This window comes from Scleropages formosus, chromosome 7 (genome assembly GCF_900964775.1).
Source record: "Scleropages formosus chromosome 7, fSclFor1.1, whole genome shotgun sequence".
In the NCBI taxonomy this organism is placed as follows: Eukaryota; Metazoa; Chordata; class Actinopteri; order Osteoglossiformes; family Osteoglossidae; genus Scleropages; species Scleropages formosus.
In genome coordinates this window covers 23,956,620-23,978,935 of record NC_041812.1, presented here as the reverse complement: position 1 = coordinate 23,978,935, position 22,316 = coordinate 23,956,620, and the positions used below count along the sequence as shown (strand labels likewise).

Genomic DNA, 22,316 nt, shown 5'->3' with positions numbered 1-22,316 from the left:
CTCTGGCCACTGAGTGGACCGACGCACAAGAGGTCCAAAACCAAAAAGCACAAAGGTTCTTGATTCTAGCTCTGATGCGATGGAACCACCTCCCTGTCTCACTCAGAACTGCCGAATCCCTCGCAACATTCAAGAAGGGCCCCGAAACTCACCCCTTTTCGGATTCGCTCCTCCGATCTCCTATGTGCTCGATAAACATACACACGTACGTAATCATTTTAATACTTCAGAAAACTCTGCATGTAGCTACGCGCGAAAAGTATACTTTTATTCGGTGATACGTGGCAAACTGACTACTCAACAATCACGCGTCTACATCCACATCTCTCCTTCTGCTGGTGCACCGCACTCTTTCTATTCTTCTCGAAGATGTCTGTCGCTCTGGAGAAAAGTGTCCGCTAAAGGAGTAAATGTAGATGTAAAATGTAAGTGAAGCGATGGAGCCAGCAATGAAACCGTCATCCGGACATATAGGGTTAGGGTTTGCATCACGCTTCTCTTCTTCTCTCGCAGCGAACTGGGCGAAGCCAAAGTTCTCGCTGAGATCAGTGACAAAACCAAGTGCGAAGACCACTGACACTCTGTGGTAGTATGCGCCTTCACAGCCCCAGGACACAACAGAATGTGGGCTCACGTTGGTTGGGGCGGGGGCTTGGCTCACGTGCTTTTCGAGATACATAAGCTACCCAAGATGCCAGCGGTTTCCGCAGCAGAGCGCGAAATTTGGAGGGATACGGCGGTGAGAGCCAGCCTCCCCTCCGCCCTCCTGATAATATTCAGTGAGATTTTACTTGCACGTGATGTGGCGTCACGCAGAGCGGTGACAGTGACGCGATGGCGCTCTGCACACTTCCCCTTACGGGAGCGCGGCCTCCTCCATACCGTCCGTCTTCCCAGTCGTTCCATGAGCCTCGCGCCGCCTGGGGAGCTTTCGCTGAAGTCCCGGGCCCTTCATGGGCGTCCTGCGTGACCAGCTGCGGTCACCTAGGCTAGCAGCACGAGGACGCCCCCGCGCTCCTTCTGCGAGCGGCGGTGTCGAGCAGGCGCATCCGAGCGTGCTCTTTCAGCGGCGCGCTGCCCTCGCCATCTGCCCCTGGGCTCACCTTGAGGTTCGCTCCAGTTGTGTGAAATCTGCCGCTAACGCTTGCTCTGCTGTAGCCGCGTGCGGCGGTTAAAGCTCTGCCGTTGTTTTGCTCGCGAACTGACAAACATATCCTCAGTTTCGCCGGGCGGTTGCCTGTCAACCAGCGTCAACGGCCGCTGCCGCCACTTCTGCGTGCAGCGTCAGCCAGACATTTACTGGCGTTACGGTGAAACTGCAGCATCGGTGTAGAGGGTTTTAAGTGAAACAAAAACTCACTCGGGGGTTTTTGCTTTCTCTTTCCGAGTCGTCGTACGAAACTCGCAAACCGCAGAACACCGGCTCTTGCTGCGCTTGTACAATGCAGTTCATCACGAGGCAGACAAATTCGCCGCGCAACCACAATCACAATCTCTGACAAAGCGCAGGAAAAAAATGCAACGTTTCACCGGTATCGCCGCTAAAACTAAGCATATTTACCGACCGTTTAAGTATTGCAGCTAATCAGCTTGACTATGTAGAAGGATTAGACTATTTAAAAAAAACATATGGACTGAGACTTTCAAACAAGCTTTAAGACCAAACGAAATTTAAGAAAGATGACATGCTCTAAGGAGCATCGTACCCCATGGGATAATAACCAATAACCACTTAAAAATAATAATAAAAGCAAATGCGTGGTATGTTTCCTGCAAGCCAGCAGGAGGAAGTGCGCTTGATGTTTATACACCTCCAGGCAGTTATTTCCACTGCATCTCCCACTAGGTTTCATCCCTTCCACCACTCTCTCTGTCTTCCCTGTTTCCCCCCTGCCAGCCTTTTCCACCCTCTCCTGCCGCCGGCTTCCCATATCAAACAACGGATACACAAATAGTCAAATAAAGAGCGGTTAAGGCACCGCGAGTGGAAATGAAAGCAGGGATCGGTTGGTGTGATGCAGGAGCCATTCTGACATGCTGCCACTCGCTCGCGTTGTCTCGCCTGCAGCTAAACTGTACCCCACCCGGGCCTTTCGGAGGGTGCCGAATGAGCGGCGCCGCAGGAGCTGAGCGGATTCCCCGGGAGAGATCCGGTCAGCCAGAATGGGCCAGTGGAGCTCGGCAGAAACACGGCGGCACGCCAGCGTGGACACCGGTATGGTTTGAGCAGGCAGGGCACAGGTCGCACGTGCACAACGCACACTCGGCAAGGACAGGTGATAAGTGAGGCCCACCTTGCAGCTCACCCAGCAAGCGCCTCCCACAGTGCTACAGGATATTAATGAAACAAGCATAATATGAAACAAAATACGCTTTCGGTCCGCTTCTTTAATCTGCAGAATATACGTCAATAGAATATTTTCTAATTTCATGGGCAACCTTTTTCAATAACCACCCTGGACATATTTCATTACGCTGGCATATATTAGCAAAATCACCCTTTAATAACATCAGTAGGTTCCCACATTAGGCAAAGAAAAGATGGTGATATCAGCCATTAGCTTCAGTTCATTGTCGTCCTGTGGTATCGCATGCCATCCATTTTTATAGCCAGCTTTAGAGATGGATGCATTAAGGTGTTTTTTGTTGCTACAGCAAGATATAAATCTATTACTCCAAAAGTAATGTCTGTAATGTCATATTGTACATAGGAGACAAACTCATTAGAACGACTGCTTCCTTCAGGAGACCTTCCAGCCTCCACCGAATTATAAAGAATATCGATGAATGACATCATATAAATGATCACCACAGAATGTAAGTAATTAAAGGGATTCCTATTAGAAAGGCTTAATAGAAACCATGTCCGCTTCCATATTAAGACAGCGCGCACTGACTCGCCTGTGACAACTCAACACCCTCCTTACAGACAGTTTTATTAACATATCACATCAGAATTATGTTGTCAAACTCTTTTCTGGCAAAGGAAGCGTATGAAATACAGCATGTATTAAAATTATACCTATTGTGAATATACAAAGCGGGGGGGCGGGGGGGTCTGTTGGGCACCGGTTTAACAGTTCAGTCTTGCTTGCAGCAGTACTCTCTGTAGTATTTGGAAGAGGACTCTCTTTTCACCTTGTAGCAAAATACATTTGCTTTTATTAACAAATATCCATCCAACCAATTTCATGAACTGCCTCTCCTAATCAGAGTCACGGGGGCCTGGAGCTTTTCCCAGAAACACTGGGCACAAGGCAGAGGAGAATACAACCCGGACAGGACAGCAGTCAGTCACAAGGTTGTTAACAAATATACACACACGCACGCAGTCTGAAACCACTTGCTCCAAGCAGGGTTGCGGAAAACTGGAGCCTAATCCAGCAACCCAGGGCGCAAGGCTGGAGGGGGACGGGACACACCCCGGATGGGATGCCAGTCCGCTGCAAGACACCCCAAGCAGGACTCGAAGAAGCAGACCCACCAGAGAGCAGGCACGGGCCAAACCTATCGTGCCACCACGCCACCCTATTAACAAATAATTTAAATTAAATAAATGTGTAGAAAGTGTTAATGGGCACGATTACCTTTTCCTTTTCTCATTACTGCCTCAATACATACATAATGCATGCATGCATATGTATTGCATACATGCATATTGTAAGACTAATAGACTATAGATATTCGATTCTGTATAACATACATGTCATCTGTGAAATATTTTACAGATTCCCAATAAAGCCAATAATGTGATACCATGAACAGTGAGCATTACCGTGTTAAGTATGGGAAGCTGTATGGTGGCACAGAGAGTAGTGCTGCTGTCTCACAGTGCCTGGGTGGTGCGAGAGGATGTGGGTTTGATCCCTGGTCAGTTTGTACGGAGTTTGCATATTCGCCCTGTGTCTGCGTGGGGTTCCTCCAAGTGCTCTGGTTTCCTCCCACAGTCCAAAGACATGCTGCTCAGGTTCCCCCACAGTGTGTGAGTGACAGAGGGAGTGTTCCACTGATGTATGGATGAGTGACCCATTGTAAGTAGTGTATCTAGCAGTGTAAATCACCTTGGTGAATAAGGTGTGTGGGCTGGTAACACTACATAGAGTTTGTTGGAAGCTGCTTTGGGAAAAAGTGTCTGCTAAATAAATAAATGCTACAGAAAGAAGGTGCGGTGGCACAGCGGGTCTGGCTGGGTCCTGCTCTCCAGCGAGTCTGGGGTTCATGTCCTGCTTGGGGTGCCTTGCGATGGACTGGCGTCCTGTCCTGGATGCGTCCCCTCCCCCTCCAGCCTTGTGCTCTGTGTTGCTGGGTTAGGCTCTGGCTCACTGTGATCCTGTTTGGGACAAATGGCTCGAGCCAATGTGTGTGTGTGTGTGTGTGTGTGTGTGTGTGTAAGCTACAGATGTTATAAAATATGAAAGAAACATTTCAGCTTAAAGAAATATGTCCAAACGAGTGAAAAGGCCCCAGGGCAGAGTTCCACTAAAGCATCACCGCAACGTCGATAGATTTCGGTGTGGAACAGAGGGCCGACGCTGTCTAAAAGCATCTTCTATCAGCACAGGAGGTGATAACATGTCTGAATCTAATTTGCTTGTGCAGAAAAATGACACTGAAATGAATAAATGAAATAACAAAGATACTACGAGGCCTGTTTTTTTCTCTGCGCCAGATATGCTCAGTCTTAAAAGAGGGGATTTCATCGGCAAAACGCCCCTCCGTGTGTTCCAGTAATTTCTCCGGTTCAGCACCTGCCGTATCTATGTGACAGTGTACCATATTACCATCCTGTTTGCATTTTTCACTGTCTAGACTTGTCAAAAATACTTCACGAGGTGCATTACTTATCTGAGCGACACGGCAAAATCACTTGACGTCCTGAGAGCTGCGGCTTCGCAGTATCGCCTCTGCTCTGCAGCGAAAGTATTATTTTAGTAATATTTGCCCATTTTGAGGGCTATTAATGAAAGCTGACAAAAGTGGCAGCACAGAACACTGAGTACACAAGGAAAAGCCATTTTAAGGCACAAAGAGGCAATTCAATATTTAAAAATCTGAGTGATGTCAGCATGTCCTTTAATTAAGGCTTAAGGAACGGCTGCTTTTATATACTGTGAGCGCGAATAATGAAGCCAGAGGTTTTTTTAAATCCCTTGCTTCCCAGTGCAGAATTTCCATCGTCTTTCGCACGAGCCATAAAATGATGCCGCGGTTTTAACCACCTTCTCAGAAACATAAAGTGAATCAGGAAGACAGAAGTTTCCGTAAAACAAAAACCCACATTTTTAAGCTTCGTATGACATTGTTCACACGAAAAGAAATCATCGTACTCACTTGTGTTAAGGGAAGGCCGAAGGAGGAGATTTCATGCATGAAACTATATGCAAATAGTCTGTGGCTGATTATCTGAGAGTCCGTATTTGAATAAAACCGATTACCGAATTGGCCTGGAGAGAGTGCTGCCTCTTTAAATTCTTGAACAAACCTGTAATTTCCCTACTGCCTCCATTTAAAGGTCATTTGCATGTTTATGCAATGTCCATTAAAAGTACAGTTAATATTATTTCCATAAATAATTGCATTGCTTTGCCTGTTCTACATGAACACCAGAGCCCGTGTCATCATGACCTCCAAAGCTTGTGAGATGTCACTTCTGCCACCATCGCTACAAGCTGACACCCCCGTATTTCCACAGAGCTTCTCCTCACATGCCGCTAACTTCTTATATCCGCGTCCTCAACTTTTGCCAGGATGTCAAGAAGTGAGCGGTGAGGATCTCTGGCCGTCGATGTTGGGATGAGTCACGCTCGCAGTCTCACAGCAGCCGAGTGGGCGTCCCGCAACACGTAACACGGGCCAGGCCATGTTAGCGATACGGGCGATAACAGCGGAGGGAGAATAACGAGGGGCAGGATTCACACCTCGCTGAGTCATTACCGCCAGAACTCTGACACACAGAAAGCCGGAAAGCTCTACTCGTTTTAAAAAGTCTAAGCAACCGAGCTGTTTACTTGACACTTGTTCGCGGAAACTGCATGGCTTTAGTGCGACGCGTCTGCCTTTGCTGCTCTTGCTAGCTGTGTTTTTAAGGAAATGGGTCTGGAAATGGGAGGAGGTTTTGGGAGGCAGAGAGCAACAAAGGGGGGACGGCGCTCGAAGTGAAACGAAGAAGGAAGGGTGTTGCGGGTGCAAAGGGGGGAACTCACTGGAACGCCGGCCATCTGAATCCAAGGCCCCGGGGAGATGTACAGCTTGCGCTGGGTCGGGACACGGCCCTCCTGCTGCCGCAGCGCGGGCTTCCGGCTCCACCGGCCCGGCGCTCTCCGCTGAAGGAGGACTCTGCAAGAAGCAAAGGGAGAGGCGCTACTTTAGCGGAGCACTCCATTTCAAACCATTTAGCAAGGACCTCCCCCAAAGCGACTTACACACTAAAGCTATTTAGGTTAACAACGTGCACTTTGACTGGAATGACTGAAATCTCTTGTGACATTTCTGAATTATTCATGAAAGGGATGGCGGTGTGCTCGTGCGGAATTGCAATACAGTTAGAAAAGCGTAGGTGCTTCTTTTTCTCATCATTTCAAGTCATTATTAACGTGTGAAATTTCTGGTTTCCTTTTTTCCCAGGGTTCATCAGCAACGAATTCAGGTATAAAAAATGGCTCATCTTGATTATTTCTACCGATAATTGGAAAAAGGAAAGAAATTGACACTGGCGAAGACACTCTGGTCAGCTGCAGAGGGGAATAATTTACAGATGAATGCATGTGTGGGCCGTTAAAAAAAAAAAAAAAAAACCTGAAGCAGACAGCGGTGACAAATAAATCAGAAAGACTCATTTGATTTAGAAGGAGAAAAACACTTTTAAGCAGCCATTTTTAGCAAACGCATTTCTTTTTTTGCAACACACATGAAAACAAAGGAAATCCGACGGCCCGATGAAAGCAAGCGCCCCGGCGCTGAAGCGACGGAGGGGAGCAGCGAGACGGCCCCGCTTCGCATGTGGCTGCAAGACAGCTCCACTTTTAGATGCGAGTCTGAGAAAGAAACGGCAGACAGAAAGTGGGCTGCGGATGAATATTCATGCCTGAGAGACGCAGGTTGACCATGAAAAGGCTGGGAAAACACTGCGAAACTGTCAAGGAAGAGACTTGAGTGGGCGGAAGAATGCAAGTTAAAAGGAACTTTGATGACTTCTCCCTGTGACAGCCGGCTGAGAGGCAGTCATCGAGCGCGATGCTTTGTCCAAAGACCCAACCTGATGCAATATACATGACTCCTGGATATGGTGGCAGGGAGCTGTGGTGCAGAGCTGTGAAATCTACAGCTGAGCAATAAAGCACCTTCCCCCTTCAGGGGTAAAAACTACAAATCTTCCCAAAACACTCATTATATCTTAACTCTACTGTATTGCTCAAGGGAGCTAAAGAAAAGGCCAGTTACCCAGCAAACAAAAGGATAGAAAGCAGCCAGTTGCAGGTTTATTTTTAATTTGCTTTTACATTTATTTAGCAGATGCTTCTGTGCAAAGTGACTTTTGAGTTATTAGTGTCGAGATGAAGTAATTGAGACAGAGTAAGGAACATAGTAAAAGATTAAAAAGAGTCAGCCAAACACAGCATAAGACATTGAGCGTCTCAGGCAGAAACGTCATATTTCCAGACCAGAGCACAATCTCAGTAGGAATCCCTCCCTGGCCTGGATGCCCTAGAGACCCATCTCTGCTGCCGGGTTCGAACAGGTCACAGCCGACAACACAGAGGTGATCAGGTGTACGGATCGTTCGATCATTTCTGCTTTATGACCTCCCAGTGACAAACTCTTTTCACATCTGACTTTCGGAGGATCTCAGACATCTACATTTATTCATTTAGCAGACACTTCTCACCAAAGCAACTTCCAATGAACACTCTGTAGTGTTATCAGTCCACACCTTATTCACCCAAGAAGACTGAATGCCAGATACACTACTTACAATGAGTCACTGAGCATGTCTTTGGACTGTGGGAGGAAACCAGAGCACCTGGAGGAAACCCACACAGACACGGGGACGACAGACTGAGCCGGCATCGAACCCACGTCCTCTCACAGCACCCAGGTGCTGTGCGACATCAACGCCTCTCGCTGTGTGACCGTGCTGCCCGTCCCTGGGAAGAGAGACTCACTTCAGGGAGATGACGCAATGCTGCGTGGCCATCAGTAGATGAGCTGGGTGCCTGTTGGAAACACGGCGATGAGCGACCTTCCTGTGGTGACAAGGCCCGGATCAACCTAGGCACCGTGTCAGCCCGACCTGGTCCTACACAAGGCAACTTTCAGGACAGATCTTCTCCCGATTGCTTACTCTTCTACCCTCAGTCTGCGCACTCGCCTTTCCTGTACGGTGGGACACAGCTGGTCAAAAAGCACCTGGGGAGTTTCACGAACTGCCTTTCACTCTACAGCTGTAGACGAGTGCCTTCAAGGCAGTGTCCATCTGCATTTCCGAGACACAATCATTGCATCGCATCTGTCATGCCTCATTGCGAGGACAGGCAAGGAACACAGCTCACGCACGCACGGACGGACATAAACCTCAGCTCCTTGGCTGCCTAATTCCTGAGCGAGGGTTTGCCACTCTTCATTCGTGCAGGCTAAGGAGCACATCTGAGACTTGGTTTGTAAATTCTCTTACAAAAGTAAACACTTTTTTTTTGTTTAATTACATTTGGGGAGAAGGAAAAACCCTTACAAGGCTGTCTGACAAATGCCTGTGGTGTCCAACCAAAATGTTTTCCTGGACAAAGCTGCCAGAGAACTTCCCTTCAAACCCATCTCCAGAACACGGTGCCTGGGACGACAACACGACAAATAAATGCCCGTGGGGCGACAGCAGCAATGCGGGTAAAAAGAGAAGTGTTTCACCACAGCTCCGCTCCGACAAGCTCTGGTTCCGCCCTTGATCCGAAGCTGCGCTGCTTCTTAGTTTTCTTTCCCAGGGAGATGTCGCTCCCTTTCTGCAAGCTGCTGAGCTGAGGGTCCTGAGGGTCCGTCCTTCCACTCCGGCACTACTTCTGTGTTTCAGGAACTCATTCTCTGGCTCATGGCACCGGATATTCTGCCGACTCTCTTTCTTCGGCCGTGGTGTTATTACTATTATTTCCTCATTTAACTCACACTTTCCTCCTCTTTAAGCTATTTACACTGATTTACCCATTAATATAGCAGGTAATTTTTACTGTATAAATTTAGGGTGAGTACCTTGATCAAGGGCACTACAGCAAAAGTGGGAACCTGAGCCCTTCGAGTGGATGGTGGACCCCCAGAAGTTTTTATTCTCCCCTTAGTCGGAGGTGCGGAATCCCCTCTTACTGCAAAAATACTTAATACTATTATTAGAAACCTTCTCTATGCACTTCCCCAGAAATTGCTGTCTAGCATCGCTGTCATCGATAGCCTTATTCACTCGGTGATTTAGGCTCCTCTCCCCATCTCCAGACACCCCCTACCACCATGCTTCCTCCTGTAAAGAGCCAAAAGCATCAAACTGATAGGCCTCCGTCTTGGTCACTCAGCTCCAAACCCCATTGTTGTACTGTCGGTCACCTGACAGACAAACGCAAATGAGGGCGTAAGAGAAGCTTCCAGAAGTTCATTGCACTTCCGATAAAAGCTGGAGCTCTAAAGCCGAACTGCCCCAGTCACCGCCCCCCCAGATTTAATGAGCAAATCCATAGCTGCATGTGCTTCCCCAGTCACGCCAGTTCCCCGTAGAAAGGCGATGGAGTGCGACTTTGTTTACCTGACAACACCTTCTGAAGAAACAAGCAACTTCGTCTCCTGACTATTTTGTTCATCTCCACAGTATGTGACCGGGTGTCTTCACATGCCCATAACTGAGTGCTCGGTGGTCCCGCTCACAAAGGGTCCAAACTGAAAAGTCCACCGATGAACTCCCCCTGTCCCTCAGAGCTGCTGAATCCCTTTCAGCGCTGAAGAAGCCTCTCTTTCAGAGCCACTTGTCTCCAGATCTCCTGTCAGCTCCATAAACTTGTATCAAACTATGCATCAAACTGATATTTGCTGTCAGTTCTAATTTCAGAGACTGGAGCACTGAGCGCTGCAGAAATGCTGCTGTTGGAGATACTGACTGCGTGGCCGTCACCTTGCGTCTGCGCCTAAAGCTCTTCATCTGTTCACGAAGAACTTTTGCTCATTCTGAGTTGTGAGTCACTTTGGAGAAAAGTGTCTGTTTTATGAATAACTGTCAATGTAGCTGTGTGACACCATGGCTCACGACTTTATGGTTTTCTGCCATAATAAGTACAGAGTACAGCAGAAACAGAAAGCGCTGTAAGGGAAACCACCGCGAGGTAAAACACAGCCCTCAATACCATTCAGCAAGTTTCTTGAACCCAAAATGTTTTGGACCTCTCGTCTCTCCAAACCCTAAAAGAGACTGCGGAGACAACATTGGTTAAAAGCATGATGAGAAGCAGAGCCAAAGTGATGACACTCCTCTGACAAAGACACACACGCACAGAGCTCTCCACCACACCGCCGTGTTCCTAAACACCAACCGTTCTGTGTCATGGCTCACCCTCGCGGAGCCTCCCGACCACATCTCCAAGTCATGAGGGTAGTCATGGGATGCGTGTGTGGCAGGAGGCTTAACACGGGGTTATCCCCACCCCTATAACTATCTCCATGAGCCACAGCACATCGGTCTCATCGCCTACAAAAACTGCACTCGCGCTTTGGGTCCTAACGGTGGCGCGGCAGTAACGCCCCAGTTGACTCTCCGTAATGTGAAGTCCTTTACGGCGACGGGCTTTTACAACGGAGAGACTGCAGCGGACATGTCCGTCTCCAACACACACTCACACACACACGAATTGTCACGCGGACAGGTCTCTAGAGCGTGAGCATTAACAGAAACTAGGCGGATAAGTTAATGTAAAAAAAATGCTTTGGGTCCGTCGGCCCGCGGCGGGGCCTCGGAAACTACACGTCCCGGTCACGCCCCGCCAACGCCTTTTACTGTCGTATAAGAATGTGACAGAATCTGCAGGCGTGTCACACGGGGCATTTGTGTGTGTGTGTGTGTGTGTGTGAGATGGAGAGGGACGGGACTCGGGGAGCACACCCTTCCTGCCTGTGTGTATCCGGCTGTCGCGCATCATGTGTGCAGAAATGAAAGGGAAACAAAAGGGAGCGAAAGCGTCTGTCTCTCTCTTTCTGATCTCCGCTCCCGCTGCTTGTGCGAGCGCTGGGATCTCGTAAACACTAAAAGCCGACGCCGTGCCGAACGCACGTCTCCGAAGCGCGGCGCGGGCTTCTGCACCGGGTACGCACGGATCGCGCCCCATGTGAAAACGGCAGCCGCACGTCTCCAGTCTTCGGGGACGCGGGTAAACAAACAGCACTCGGAGGTGTTTTTCTGCCCGTAAACGAAACGGCGGCATTTGAAACGTGTCGCATCCTGCCGGCTTACGGGAGGATCCACGTAGACACGAGCGTGTCGCTGTTGCTGTATCGGCGCGGAGCGAGAGGGCCGTAAACGACTCCATCATCGAGCATGGGACGCAGTTTGTCAGGAACACAAAGGGTGCTCCTCAGTGGAGGCCCATCACAGGCCGAAGGCCTGAAACACGGAAACATGGAAACATGCTCACGGCGCGGAGGCACCGATCGCACGGTTCCCAAAGGCTGCAGTAGCTCTCACGCGCCCCCCTCTGTTTCAAACTGGCATTGCACACGGCAGCTGCCAACTCGCCGGTACGCAAAGCCAGGGTTGCGACCCAAATGGGCGCCGCGTGGGTGTTCCCGAGAGTCACGGGATGCTCTCGGAGTAAGAGATATTACACGGTTTTATTTGGTTTACTTGACTGGCACAATATGTAGGATTGTTCATGATAATAAATTAAGCGCAATAGATGTGGATAATACAGCATCCCTATGCGCTGATTATAGTGACGCCGCCGCGTGTTTGCATCCGACGCTTGAGCGTCAAGCCGAGCGACGAGGAGCCTGTTGTTAAGCAACACTTTTACCTGAATGTTATTTTATAGCTGGTGCTGTAATTTACCCATATTGAGCTTAATTATCAAATACACTGTTTTTTGTGGAGGGGGGGGGCGTTACTGGGTCCTGCTCTCTGGTGGATCCTGCACGAGTCCTGCTTGGGGTGCCTTGCGACGGACTGGCGTCCCGTCCTGGGCGCGTCCCCTCCCCCTCCAGCCTTGCGCCCTGCGTTTCCGGGTTAGGCTCCGGCTCGCCGCAACCTCGGAACAAGCGGTTTCAGGCAGCGTGTGTGTTTCGGTAATTCTTTTGTGTTCCGAGTCAGTGACGCTTTCCAGAAAACTGTACGTAAGAAATGTGATTTTCACCTGCGTCAACAGCCCACAACCTGAGCTGTGCTGTTGCTTCTTTACTGAAGGCTGAGACCACATTTATACAAACAAAGTACATATTGCCTGCATTGTACCGGTGTTTATGAGCTTGTTGAAAATTGCTACGTATTCTCACAGTTCAATAAAATTATACGAGTAAACACGCAGGGACCGCGCATCGGTGTTTCGGGTTGCCAGGCCGGGACGAGACGGCGATTCGGGGGCGCCACCGAAGAGGTTTGACAACCTGCGGTTCTTCTCGTTTCTTGCCTGCGATAATGACCGGAATGTGAGCGTCAGCAGGAGTAGGGATTCAGGCCCGACACCTTCGGAAGGAGAAAAGCACAATGAGAAGCGGAGACAAAGCGGCGACACCGTGGGGCACGAGAGGCGGGAGAAGAGAACGGCGCTGAGGGCACTGAAGACGAACCCTGTGCTGCGCGCTGCGTGTAAGCAGGCACGGATCCATGCCTGTGAATCCACAAGAGCGGCATTTCGACGTGATAAAAACCTACATTTAGACGTGGCCCTGATTGAGCCCCCCGTGCGGTGCTCCGAGTAGCGGGCTGCTGGGGAGGCGCCGGGAGATGGGAGCGGAGGCAGAATAACAACCACCCCGCTTATGACGCAGCCACTCCTTGAGGTGTATGAAAGGCCCTTTCAGACAGTGAGCAGACGCCTCCACGAGACACTCGCAATCACTCATTTTTAAAAGCTGTGTAATTTCATCAATGCAGCGTGGGGGGGGGCTGGCGCTGGGCTCAGAGCCCCGGGCTGTGGCGGTCCCGCACCGCGACGGCACCAGGACAACCCGCACAGTGTGCAAAGCAGCAGGAACCGAATTTCCCACATACCTCCTCGCACAGCACGCCCTCTATCTAAGACCTTGTCGCTCGCGCAGCCAAATGCCGCTGGGACGGTTCCGGGGCCAACCTCTGCTCCGCAAGTGCTCCGGCACATCGGCGCTCGCCAGCAGCGCATCGCTTTACAGCCTCGTGGTTTTTTGTTTTGAGCTGTTCGGCGGAAAACCGCTCGCTGGGAAAAATAATTGGGATTATTGTGCTGCAGTTTCCCTGCGAGCAGGACTCCGGGGAGAAGGTGGCATCACGGTGATAACCCTCGCCTCAACGGCTCTACGGCCTCGCTACTCTCAGCTCCGAAGCTCCCGGGCTCAGTATTTTCCCAGTCCGGTCAACCACGGGAAACTGTCGAGGATGATTTCTGCGCTACCTCCACCTGGTCGCTTGTGATGTTGGCGATTTGCTCAGTCTTTCCTCTAGAACCAGGCAACTGCTGGTGTCCTCAGGCTCCCGTGGGGACGAGGGCTCAGCGCAGGGCTCAGCTACCACTAGTTTCTCACAATGATGGCCCTGGGTGGACAGCTTCGATGATCAGCCCAACAATGTAACAGAAGGAGAACCAGCACCAGACACCTCAAACCCCTCAAGATTCTGTGTCCACATGATTATATTCCTATATGTACAGTATCACTATCACTGTACCAGCTTCCTCCTGTAAGAAGAAGAACAATAATAACAATAACATGGTACATGTGTGTGGGGGTGCGGTGGCGCAGTCTGGTGGGTCTGGGGTTCGAGTCCCACTTGGGGTGCCTTGCAACGGACTGGCGTCCTGTCCTGGGTGTGTCCCTTACGCCCTGTGTTCCCGGGTAGGCTCCGGTTCCCCGTGACCCCGTGTGGGACAAGCGGTTCTGAAAATGTGTGTGTGTGTGTACATGTGGTTTATACAAGACATTCTCGTTCAGAACACGTCACATCTTTTGTTTTACCTCGTTCTTCAATCCTGGTTTAGTTGTGTCGAATTGCTCAATTCTTGTTATTGCCCTTTTAAAGTAATACACACACACAGCAAAATACACACATCACCCGGAGCGCATGCTGGAATCGTACATTTTAGGTGTCGGGGACTTTACTGTTTACTCTGACTTTACTGCGGTACCGGTGAATTTATGGCTGACTGACCAGAGCGAGAACAGGCCCACTGTGTAATAAACAGCGCAGAGAGACATCCGGGAGGAGCGGGACGCCACCGGCCGCCTGGCTGGGAAGTTCCCCGATAACATCTCGACGTTTCTTCCCGTCATCCCGCAGCACCACGACGTACCGTGATCAAAAGGGTGTTTGTTCAAAACCCAGGAAGGCAGCTGATGAGTAAGAAGAGTCCCCGTGCCCAATGAGCTCAGCCACTAACCAGCTTCGGGTTAAAGAATTTAAAAAATGAACATTGACACTTCATGGCGCTCCAGAGCAAACAACAGCCTGGCCCTCAGCTGATTGCTACATACAATTCACACAATACACACACTCCTGCAGACAAAGGTAATGCGGCCCGACCGCTTTTATACACCGTCTGTTCAGCTTTTTTCAGCGCTCAGTCTCATGCGCTGTCAATGACACGCGTCTCTCCTTCTCAGCCCGCAATCTACTCGCAGATCACACGGCTATCGTGTTTCGTCCAAATAACCGGGGGGGCCGCTGTGAGCAGTGAACCAAGCTGCTACCCCACCTTCATTAGGGATCAGCAGGGTTCGAAGGTCAGAAGGCAAGCGTGTAGTAGGCACCCTCGCCCTACGAAGATGGGCCAGATAAGCTATAACAGGGAAATCAATATTGCAAATTCAAAAGGCTGCTCTGCGAGGAGCAGGTGGGCAAATACACACACACACACACACACACACACGCACAGAATCTTCTACCCACCCAGCCCCTTAACCTAAGGAAACAGTGCATGGCTTCTGTAGCTGTTACCATGGAAACACAGGTTGAATATAAAAGGTTTCACTAAAGTGACCTCTTGAAAAGCTAAAAAACACAACAATCTGCTTTTGCTGAGGTTAAATGGAGTTAATGGCTGTAAAAAGACTATTAAAACCATTTGTCATCATGTGCTGATATCTGATATCTGGCCTTGGTAATTAACCTTGGTAGAAACACGGGCCCAGTATCAGCACGACCTATTAGTGCAAGGTAAACGCACAACGCCGGGAAAACACACATCGTCTGCACGCCGCGCAAGGCGGGGTTCGGCTCCTGTTTAACGGCGCGCTAACACGCTGCTTACCGCAATTAACGAATTTAGGTGTAAGTAAAGCTGTCACGAGGTTCCTCCACTTTGCCAAGTGTGTTTTAATGAGCGTGCAAAACAAGGGGGATCTTACAAGCCTATGACTGTTGGGAAACATATGTTTATTAAACCTCTTCATCTGCAGAGCTCAGTCGATGCGTGCGTGTGCACGCGCGCTCAGTAAGAGCGCCCCCTGATGGGGAGAAGGCGGCATTCGAACGCTACATCTACCGCTGCTCACCTTCCCTTCGCACGGGGAACGTCGAGGCTCAGCGGACGGCTCGATCGAGCGCAAACTGTGTCCGATGGACACTTTGAAAACGCAGGTTTGAAACAAAACAATGTAAAACTACTCAAAACCGTCTCCGATGCTGGAAGCGTCCGCAGCACACATTTTGAAAGTCTGCGTTCGCTTGTTTGAACACACAGGCCTAAAGAACAGGAGCAGCTCCCTTAAAGGACCTCTCCCTACCCGTTTCTTAGACGAGTGCTTTTCCACCAGGGACGAACAACAAAGTATTGGTAACAACCATCGAAGGAGCGCCAGTAAATGCTGCAGCCTCCGGTGCGTATCCTTGTGATGCACCAGTTCTCCGCTTTCATAAGACAGGAAATTCTAAAAATAAGGGAGTGCTGGAACAATGCAGTGACAAAATTAATCCTCCCTGATTGGAAGGCAAACAGCCGCCCGCGGCAGCAGACTGTGCAGACAAAAGCCATAATTAGTCACTGGCACGGAGCACGTATGACATATGTAAGGTCAGAGGTCAGTCATGTGGTGGTGCTGGGGGTGAGCGTTGTGATGGCAGTGTGTGTGTGTGTGTGTGTGTGTGTGTGTGGGAGGGGAGTTGAAGCTCACAGAGCCTGGATGGTGTGCTCTACAGGACATGGGGACAGAGGGAGAGGTGTTTACACAGACAGACACACACACACACACACACACACACAATATGACAAAGAGGCAGTGCCACTGACTGCACTGGTGTGGATATATAATTTGGTTTAGTCACAAAACTGCAGATGGAGCCCTCAGTGTTAACCCTTCAAACACCTAGACGCACAGACACATACACACCCCCCCCCTCCTCTCTCCTGACATCCTTCACTTCTTTATTTCCTCTCAACAGCTGGAAAGCGAGGTCTCTGCTCTCCGGAGGCAGTGAGCCAGAAAAGCCGTCTGCAAGCAGCCGGTCATATTGACTGAACAAGCTGGCGAGGGTGTAAATGGAGAAGGAGGAGTGTGTGTGTGTGTGTGTGTGTGTGTGTGTGTGTATATGCGCACGCATACCCCATATGGTGGAGTGCACCCATCTGGATGTGTGTGTTTCCTTGCGTTCATATGGTGTTGTGTGTCGCCTTGTGGCAGTTATACTCACTATATGTGTGTGTGTGTGTGTGTGTGTGTGTGTGTGTGTGTGTGTGTGTGTGTGTCACAGAGAGCTTGTCGCCTCACTTCTCCAGGGAGCAGTGCTGCAGGGTCAGGGGAGGAGCGGCGCTAAGTGGCTCCTGCCTGTGCGAAGTGGCTGAAGCGACAGAGGGAGGACTAACAAAGACGTCTTTGTGTTTGTGGAAGTTGGGGGGGCTCTGGGGCGACCCCTGTCACCCCCCCTTCGTCGGCGCTGCGCACGTGGGGCCAAAGGGACGTGCAGAGACAACAGGGCAGGGAGCCGCCCGCCTACCTCCCCGCCCCAAGCTACAGCACGCTAGGGTTGGGAGCTGCGTCTGGGGCGGGACCCCTTTGGCCCGGGAGCAAACGACAACCAAGAAGGGTGTGTACATAGACCATGAGGGTCATGCAGACACTGCAGTCATGCTGCCATTTACTGATGTCAGAGAGCGCCATCGGCTCCAAATGCAACCCACTGCAATCCGAAATGTTGTCACCTGTGTGTGTTGCGCACCGGCTTGATGTGCTTTCGCAGCACCCGCTGCAATTCGCCCCCCGTCACCTTTTCCGGAATAACTGTTTGTCTGGGATGAAATTAAAAATGTGCATCACAATGACTATAGAGCTTATAACACACAGCGACCGATATTTTACGTATCAATCTTTTTATATCCTTATTGTTATTTTAACACTCACTTACCTTCAGTTTTCTCCAGACTAACTTACACTGTGCGGTTTATATACAGTTTACCCTGACTTCCCCATTGATTCAGGTGGGTACATTTGGCTGGCGCAGTTCAGGTAAGATCCCTGATTAAGGGCACTACAGCAGGAGCTGGAATCGAACGTGGGGTCTTTGACTCTCAAGGCAACGGCCCTGACCACTACGCCACCTGATTCCCCGATATCTAATCAATTTAGTGGTTGAACAGTGGACGGTAATGGAGCATGAAAAGTAATAATTAAGGGGGCTGATGCCACTGGACGTCTGGAGTTTGCAGCTGTAGATCAGCCCACCTGCACCGTGCTGGAGGAGTGTGGTAAACGCCGTGCTAAAGACCGCGGCGGCGTGTGCCGAACGCGGGCGCCAATCAGAATGCGACTGCTTAGGAGAACAGTGGGTTGCGCGGTGGGATGCATTGTGGGACACGGAGTGTGCACCTTGACCTTTCTTGTGAGGCAGGCTTTAGAAAGAGGGCACGGCAAGGTCTTTTCAGGGGTCTCTTGTTCACGTGCCATTCATTGTGCGTTTGCTCTCTATGTGATAAGAAGCTGGATCGCGCCCCATCGACCATCTGCTGGACGTCATGCCGTTGGCAGAGCCTCACACACAACAATGGGCTTTTTGGCTGCTGAGGTTTGCAGGGCAACGGCACAAAGCTATCGATTCTATTTAGCCAGACTGGACCGCAAACCCTCAGATCGTAATCTTGCTGCGCCCCGGATGTCACCCTATGGACAGTGAAGTTTGTGCCTTATTGCCTGTTAGTTCTTCACTGGTATTCAGAGCAGGTAGGAATTCCACTTGAACCGAAGCCGCTGTCAGTGTCCCCATAGGGGTCCCTTAGCGATGGCTTTTAACCACCGCCTTGTGTCTGAATCTTGGTCCAAATGAGTGCCACGGTGTAATTCTGCAGACCTTTTGTGCTCCTCCCTGTGGGGGCTGGAAGTTTGAGACTCTGAAGCTTTTGTAAAAATTACCCAGCTGTACACACACACACACACACACACTTTCTGAACCGCTTGTCCCATATGGGGTCACGGGGAACCGGAGCCTAAACCGGCAACTCAGGGCGTAAGGCCGGAGGGGGAGGGGACACACCCAGGACGGGACGCCAGTCCGTCGCAAGGCACCCCAAGCGGGACTCGAACCCCAGACCCACCGGAGAGCAGGACCCAGGCCAACCCACTGCACCACCGCACCCCCTTACCCAGCTCTATAAACAGATAAATGAGTGTAAATGGTTTTTGAGAAAGAGCCAGATAAGTAAATGTAAAAGCATACACCAATAGGAAGCAATAACGTAGACAAAACCAGTATCTGTACAGTGAAATATGGTACATGTGAGCCTTTGTTGCTGAAGTACAAGCTCCAGGGGTCATTGGAGCTTTAGGGTTCCACAGACCCTCTGAGTCCAGCTCCAGCCCCACATCAATCCTTCCTACAGCGCTGTGATAGATCAAGACTTGGTGCGTCCCAGGGGAGGGTGGCGGCTCGGCTCGTAAGGACCCCACAGGCCTGGAGCGGTTGGCACGGCTGGAACGCCACTAGTGGAGCAGCAGGAGCAGCTGTTCGAGGCAACATATTGTTCCCGCGCTAATCCCACACAAACACACACGCACATGCAGAGGAGCTGACCCCACCCATCTGACCTTTGAAGCAGCTCCTCACACTAATTCTAGGCTCACCTAGTCTGCGACATGTCCTGCTGCGTCCACTTACGCAGGAGCGGTGTATTAGCAGCTACACTCAACGCGCCGCACACCCCATGCAGCGGGCGGAGGGCCACGGCTGGGTGGTCCTCATTGTAGTGCGCACAAAGCCGCTGGATGAACCCGACACCAAAGACAAAGGGGGTGGCGGCCGCCGAAAGGGGGGGCCCGATTAAGAGGCTCGGAGAATGAGCTGCCAGCCCCCCGCCACACCTCCGACCTCGTGATGAAAACAGCAGCAGATAAAGGGGCTTCTGCTCCCCCCACCCCCAGCCGCCTCTGGGTTCAGCTTTCTCCATCTCCACTCCCTCCCACGGTTCCTGCGCTATGAACGAGGCTGCAGCTGGAGGATCAGCCCTGCAGGGCCTCCTCTGCAACCCCTAGCGCACCTTGGGGGCGACAGCTCTCACCAGTACGCTGCAACACCTGCATTTGAGCTCAGCCCCCAGACCCTGATTTAGAGGTCTTCTGTTCTGCATGCTGCGGAGGAACCCGAAGGGCCGGATGTCAACCCGCAGACCTTCACTGTGCTTCTGACGCAGTCACCTACCAATGAGGGTCCAGAAGCCTCTTTCCCCGGTTAGCTGAGTCAAACGTGTTTGCGATCCCCCATTCGGCCAACGCTGACTTTAAGCAGATTTGACAAAAGTGAACATGATGCAAAGGTGACGCCTGTCGGAGTGCGCGGCACACGCGTCTCAGTCACTCGCGGCGCCCGTACGCGAAGCAAGCCTATAACGTTTGGCGTGTAAATATCAGCCACAGCTGTTGCACAAACAAAAGAGACCAGTTTAAAATGCTGGGCTTGAAAAGCGCAGCTCGCCGGGATGTAGAGCGCCGCACAGACAAAGCAACAGCTCGTGGCAAGTCTTTTGCGTATTTTCAGAAAGCCTGACACAGATTGACACGTGAATGCAGTGGGAGAGGATATTTGGGAATGGCTGTTGCTGTAGAGCGTAGTTGTCCTGGGGGGGTTTGTCTGGACCCCGTTGCGGCAGTAGCGGCGCCTGAACAATGGGCACGTCTTTCAAGCGCAATTAAACAGCGCCACAACTGTTGATTGTCGATTCAGATGCTATTTATCATTATTTCGAAATGACAACAGGCCTACTGCGGTCAATCAGCGACCGCTGCGCACAGGGATAAGGACAGGCTCTAAAGGCCTTCATCACCACTACAAACCGCGACCGTGAAACCCCGAGCAGCCGTTTTGGCTGGTCCCGACCCCACGCACCATGCCGTGAAAGAGCCACTTGTGAAAGGCCAAGCCTATACAAAAACAATGCCAACAAAAGTGTTCCATCGCATCCTGTCTTTTACACTTTATCATAATTCTGATTGAGTGACACTATGACTCTTCCCAGAGGGAAGGGCATCCATGTCAAGACAGACGTCGAAAGACGTGCAAAATTAATAAAAGAAAGTATTTTCGGCACGCTGGGACAGCGAGTAGCGTTGCCGTCTCACAGCGTCTGAGTGGCGTGAGAGGACATGGATTCGATCTCCAATCAGTCTATGTGGAGTATGCATGTTCTCCACGTGTTTGTGTGGGTTTCCTCCCACAGTCCAAAGACATGCTGTTCAGGTGGATCGATGACTCTTAAGTCTCCCATAGTGTGTGAGTGACAGAGAGTGTGTTTCACTGCTATATGCATGAGTGACTCATTGTAAGTAGTGTATCTAGCAGTGTAAGTCATCCTACATGAATAAGGTATGAGCTGATAACACTACGTAGAGTTCATTGGAAGTCCCTTTGGAGAAAAGTCTCTGCTAAACAAAGTAACACAAACACAAAGACCCAGGATCAGATTCTTGCTACGGCCACCGTGAGCACGCTCTCTTCCCTCTCTAAAACGGACACGCAAACAGCTCCTTGGCCACATTCCATTGATCGGGATCCAGCGCAGTGCAACCCTGTGGCCCTGCCCTACCGCTCGCTCTTCAGTAAATATCGGAAATGCGGGAGACACCGAGCCGCCATGTTCCTGGCAGAGGAAAAACGCCTTTATAGACATCAGCAGGGTGGCATTAAAGTGGCTGCAGCCACACCTCCTCCGTCCACAGTGTGTGTGTGTGGGCCGGCTGCGCTCACACACCGTGGTATTATTAAAATGTGCCGACTGAGCAAACACCATCTGTACAGTGGGAGCATCGTTGAGGAAGCTACCTGGGACATACACCTCATTTATAATTCAGAGTGTATCACACACAGCGGCGTGCGCCGATGCACAGCTGCCCGCGTGATAATGAGGAGTCCAGGGCGCGGCTGGGGCCACCGGCATCGCAGCTCTGCATTCCGTGTCATGAAGGCAGCTTCGGCGAGGCCTGCACTCAGGCTGAGGTGCGTCTTCCTCATTTGCTGGAGCTCTCTGCACAAATGGACGCGTGTCACTGTTCCACAAGATCTCCATCTGTCTGTCCATTCATCCATAGTCAGTGACCACTCGCCCACCGCAGGGTCACGGAGGTTCACAGTCTGTCCTGGACTGTGGGAGGAAACGCACACAAACACTGGGAGAGCACGCAAAGTCCAGAAAGACCAAGTCCAATTTGAACCCGTGTTCAATCACGACTCCCGGATGACCGCTCCTTAGCAAACACCCTGTAGATGACAAAGCAGCAGACGGGAGCACCAATCAAACGGCACCGTAATTTCGCCATCCACCTCTTGTCAACAACCGCTTGTCCCGAGCGGGGCTGCAGCGAGCCGGAGCCTTCCCGGCAACATTGGGCGCAAAACTGAAGGGGTGGGGGGTACACCCTGGATGGGACGCCAGTCCATTGTAAGATACCAAGCAGGACTGAAACCCCAGACCCGCCGAACAGCGAGCCACCGGACAAACCTGCTGCACCACCACACCCGCAATTCCACCATTAAAGTATAATCATGTCTGGCCGTCAGAAGAGAAACAGAAGCAGCCGTATGCAGCACACGTCACACATGTACGGTGGCGGGGCTGTCAAGACCCCGTCCGAGGCAGACGGCGGAAGGCAGGACGTGGCGTGGGCGCCAAGGGAGGGCCAAAGCCCAACTTGGAAGAACT

At 51.0% G+C, this 22,316-nt stretch overlaps 1 protein-coding gene across 4 annotated transcripts in view; it reads right to left on the bottom strand.

The window, feature by feature from the left end:
• LOC108926330 (genetic suppressor element 1-like) overlaps window positions 1-22,316 on the bottom strand; it is a 161,860-nt gene that overhangs the window by 108,268 nt on the left and 31,276 nt on the right. For 3 of the 4 annotated variants that reach the window (XM_018738967.1, XM_018738968.1, XM_018738969.1), the window contains exon 2: window positions 6,204-6,336. In XM_018738967.1, coding sequence (XP_018594483.1) covers window positions 6,204-6,336 — 133 coding nt within the window. Of the gene's footprint in view, window positions 1-1,103; window positions 1,189-6,203; window positions 6,337-22,316 lie in introns of those variants that run through there. The other variant, XM_018738973.1, reaches the window with a different exon arrangement.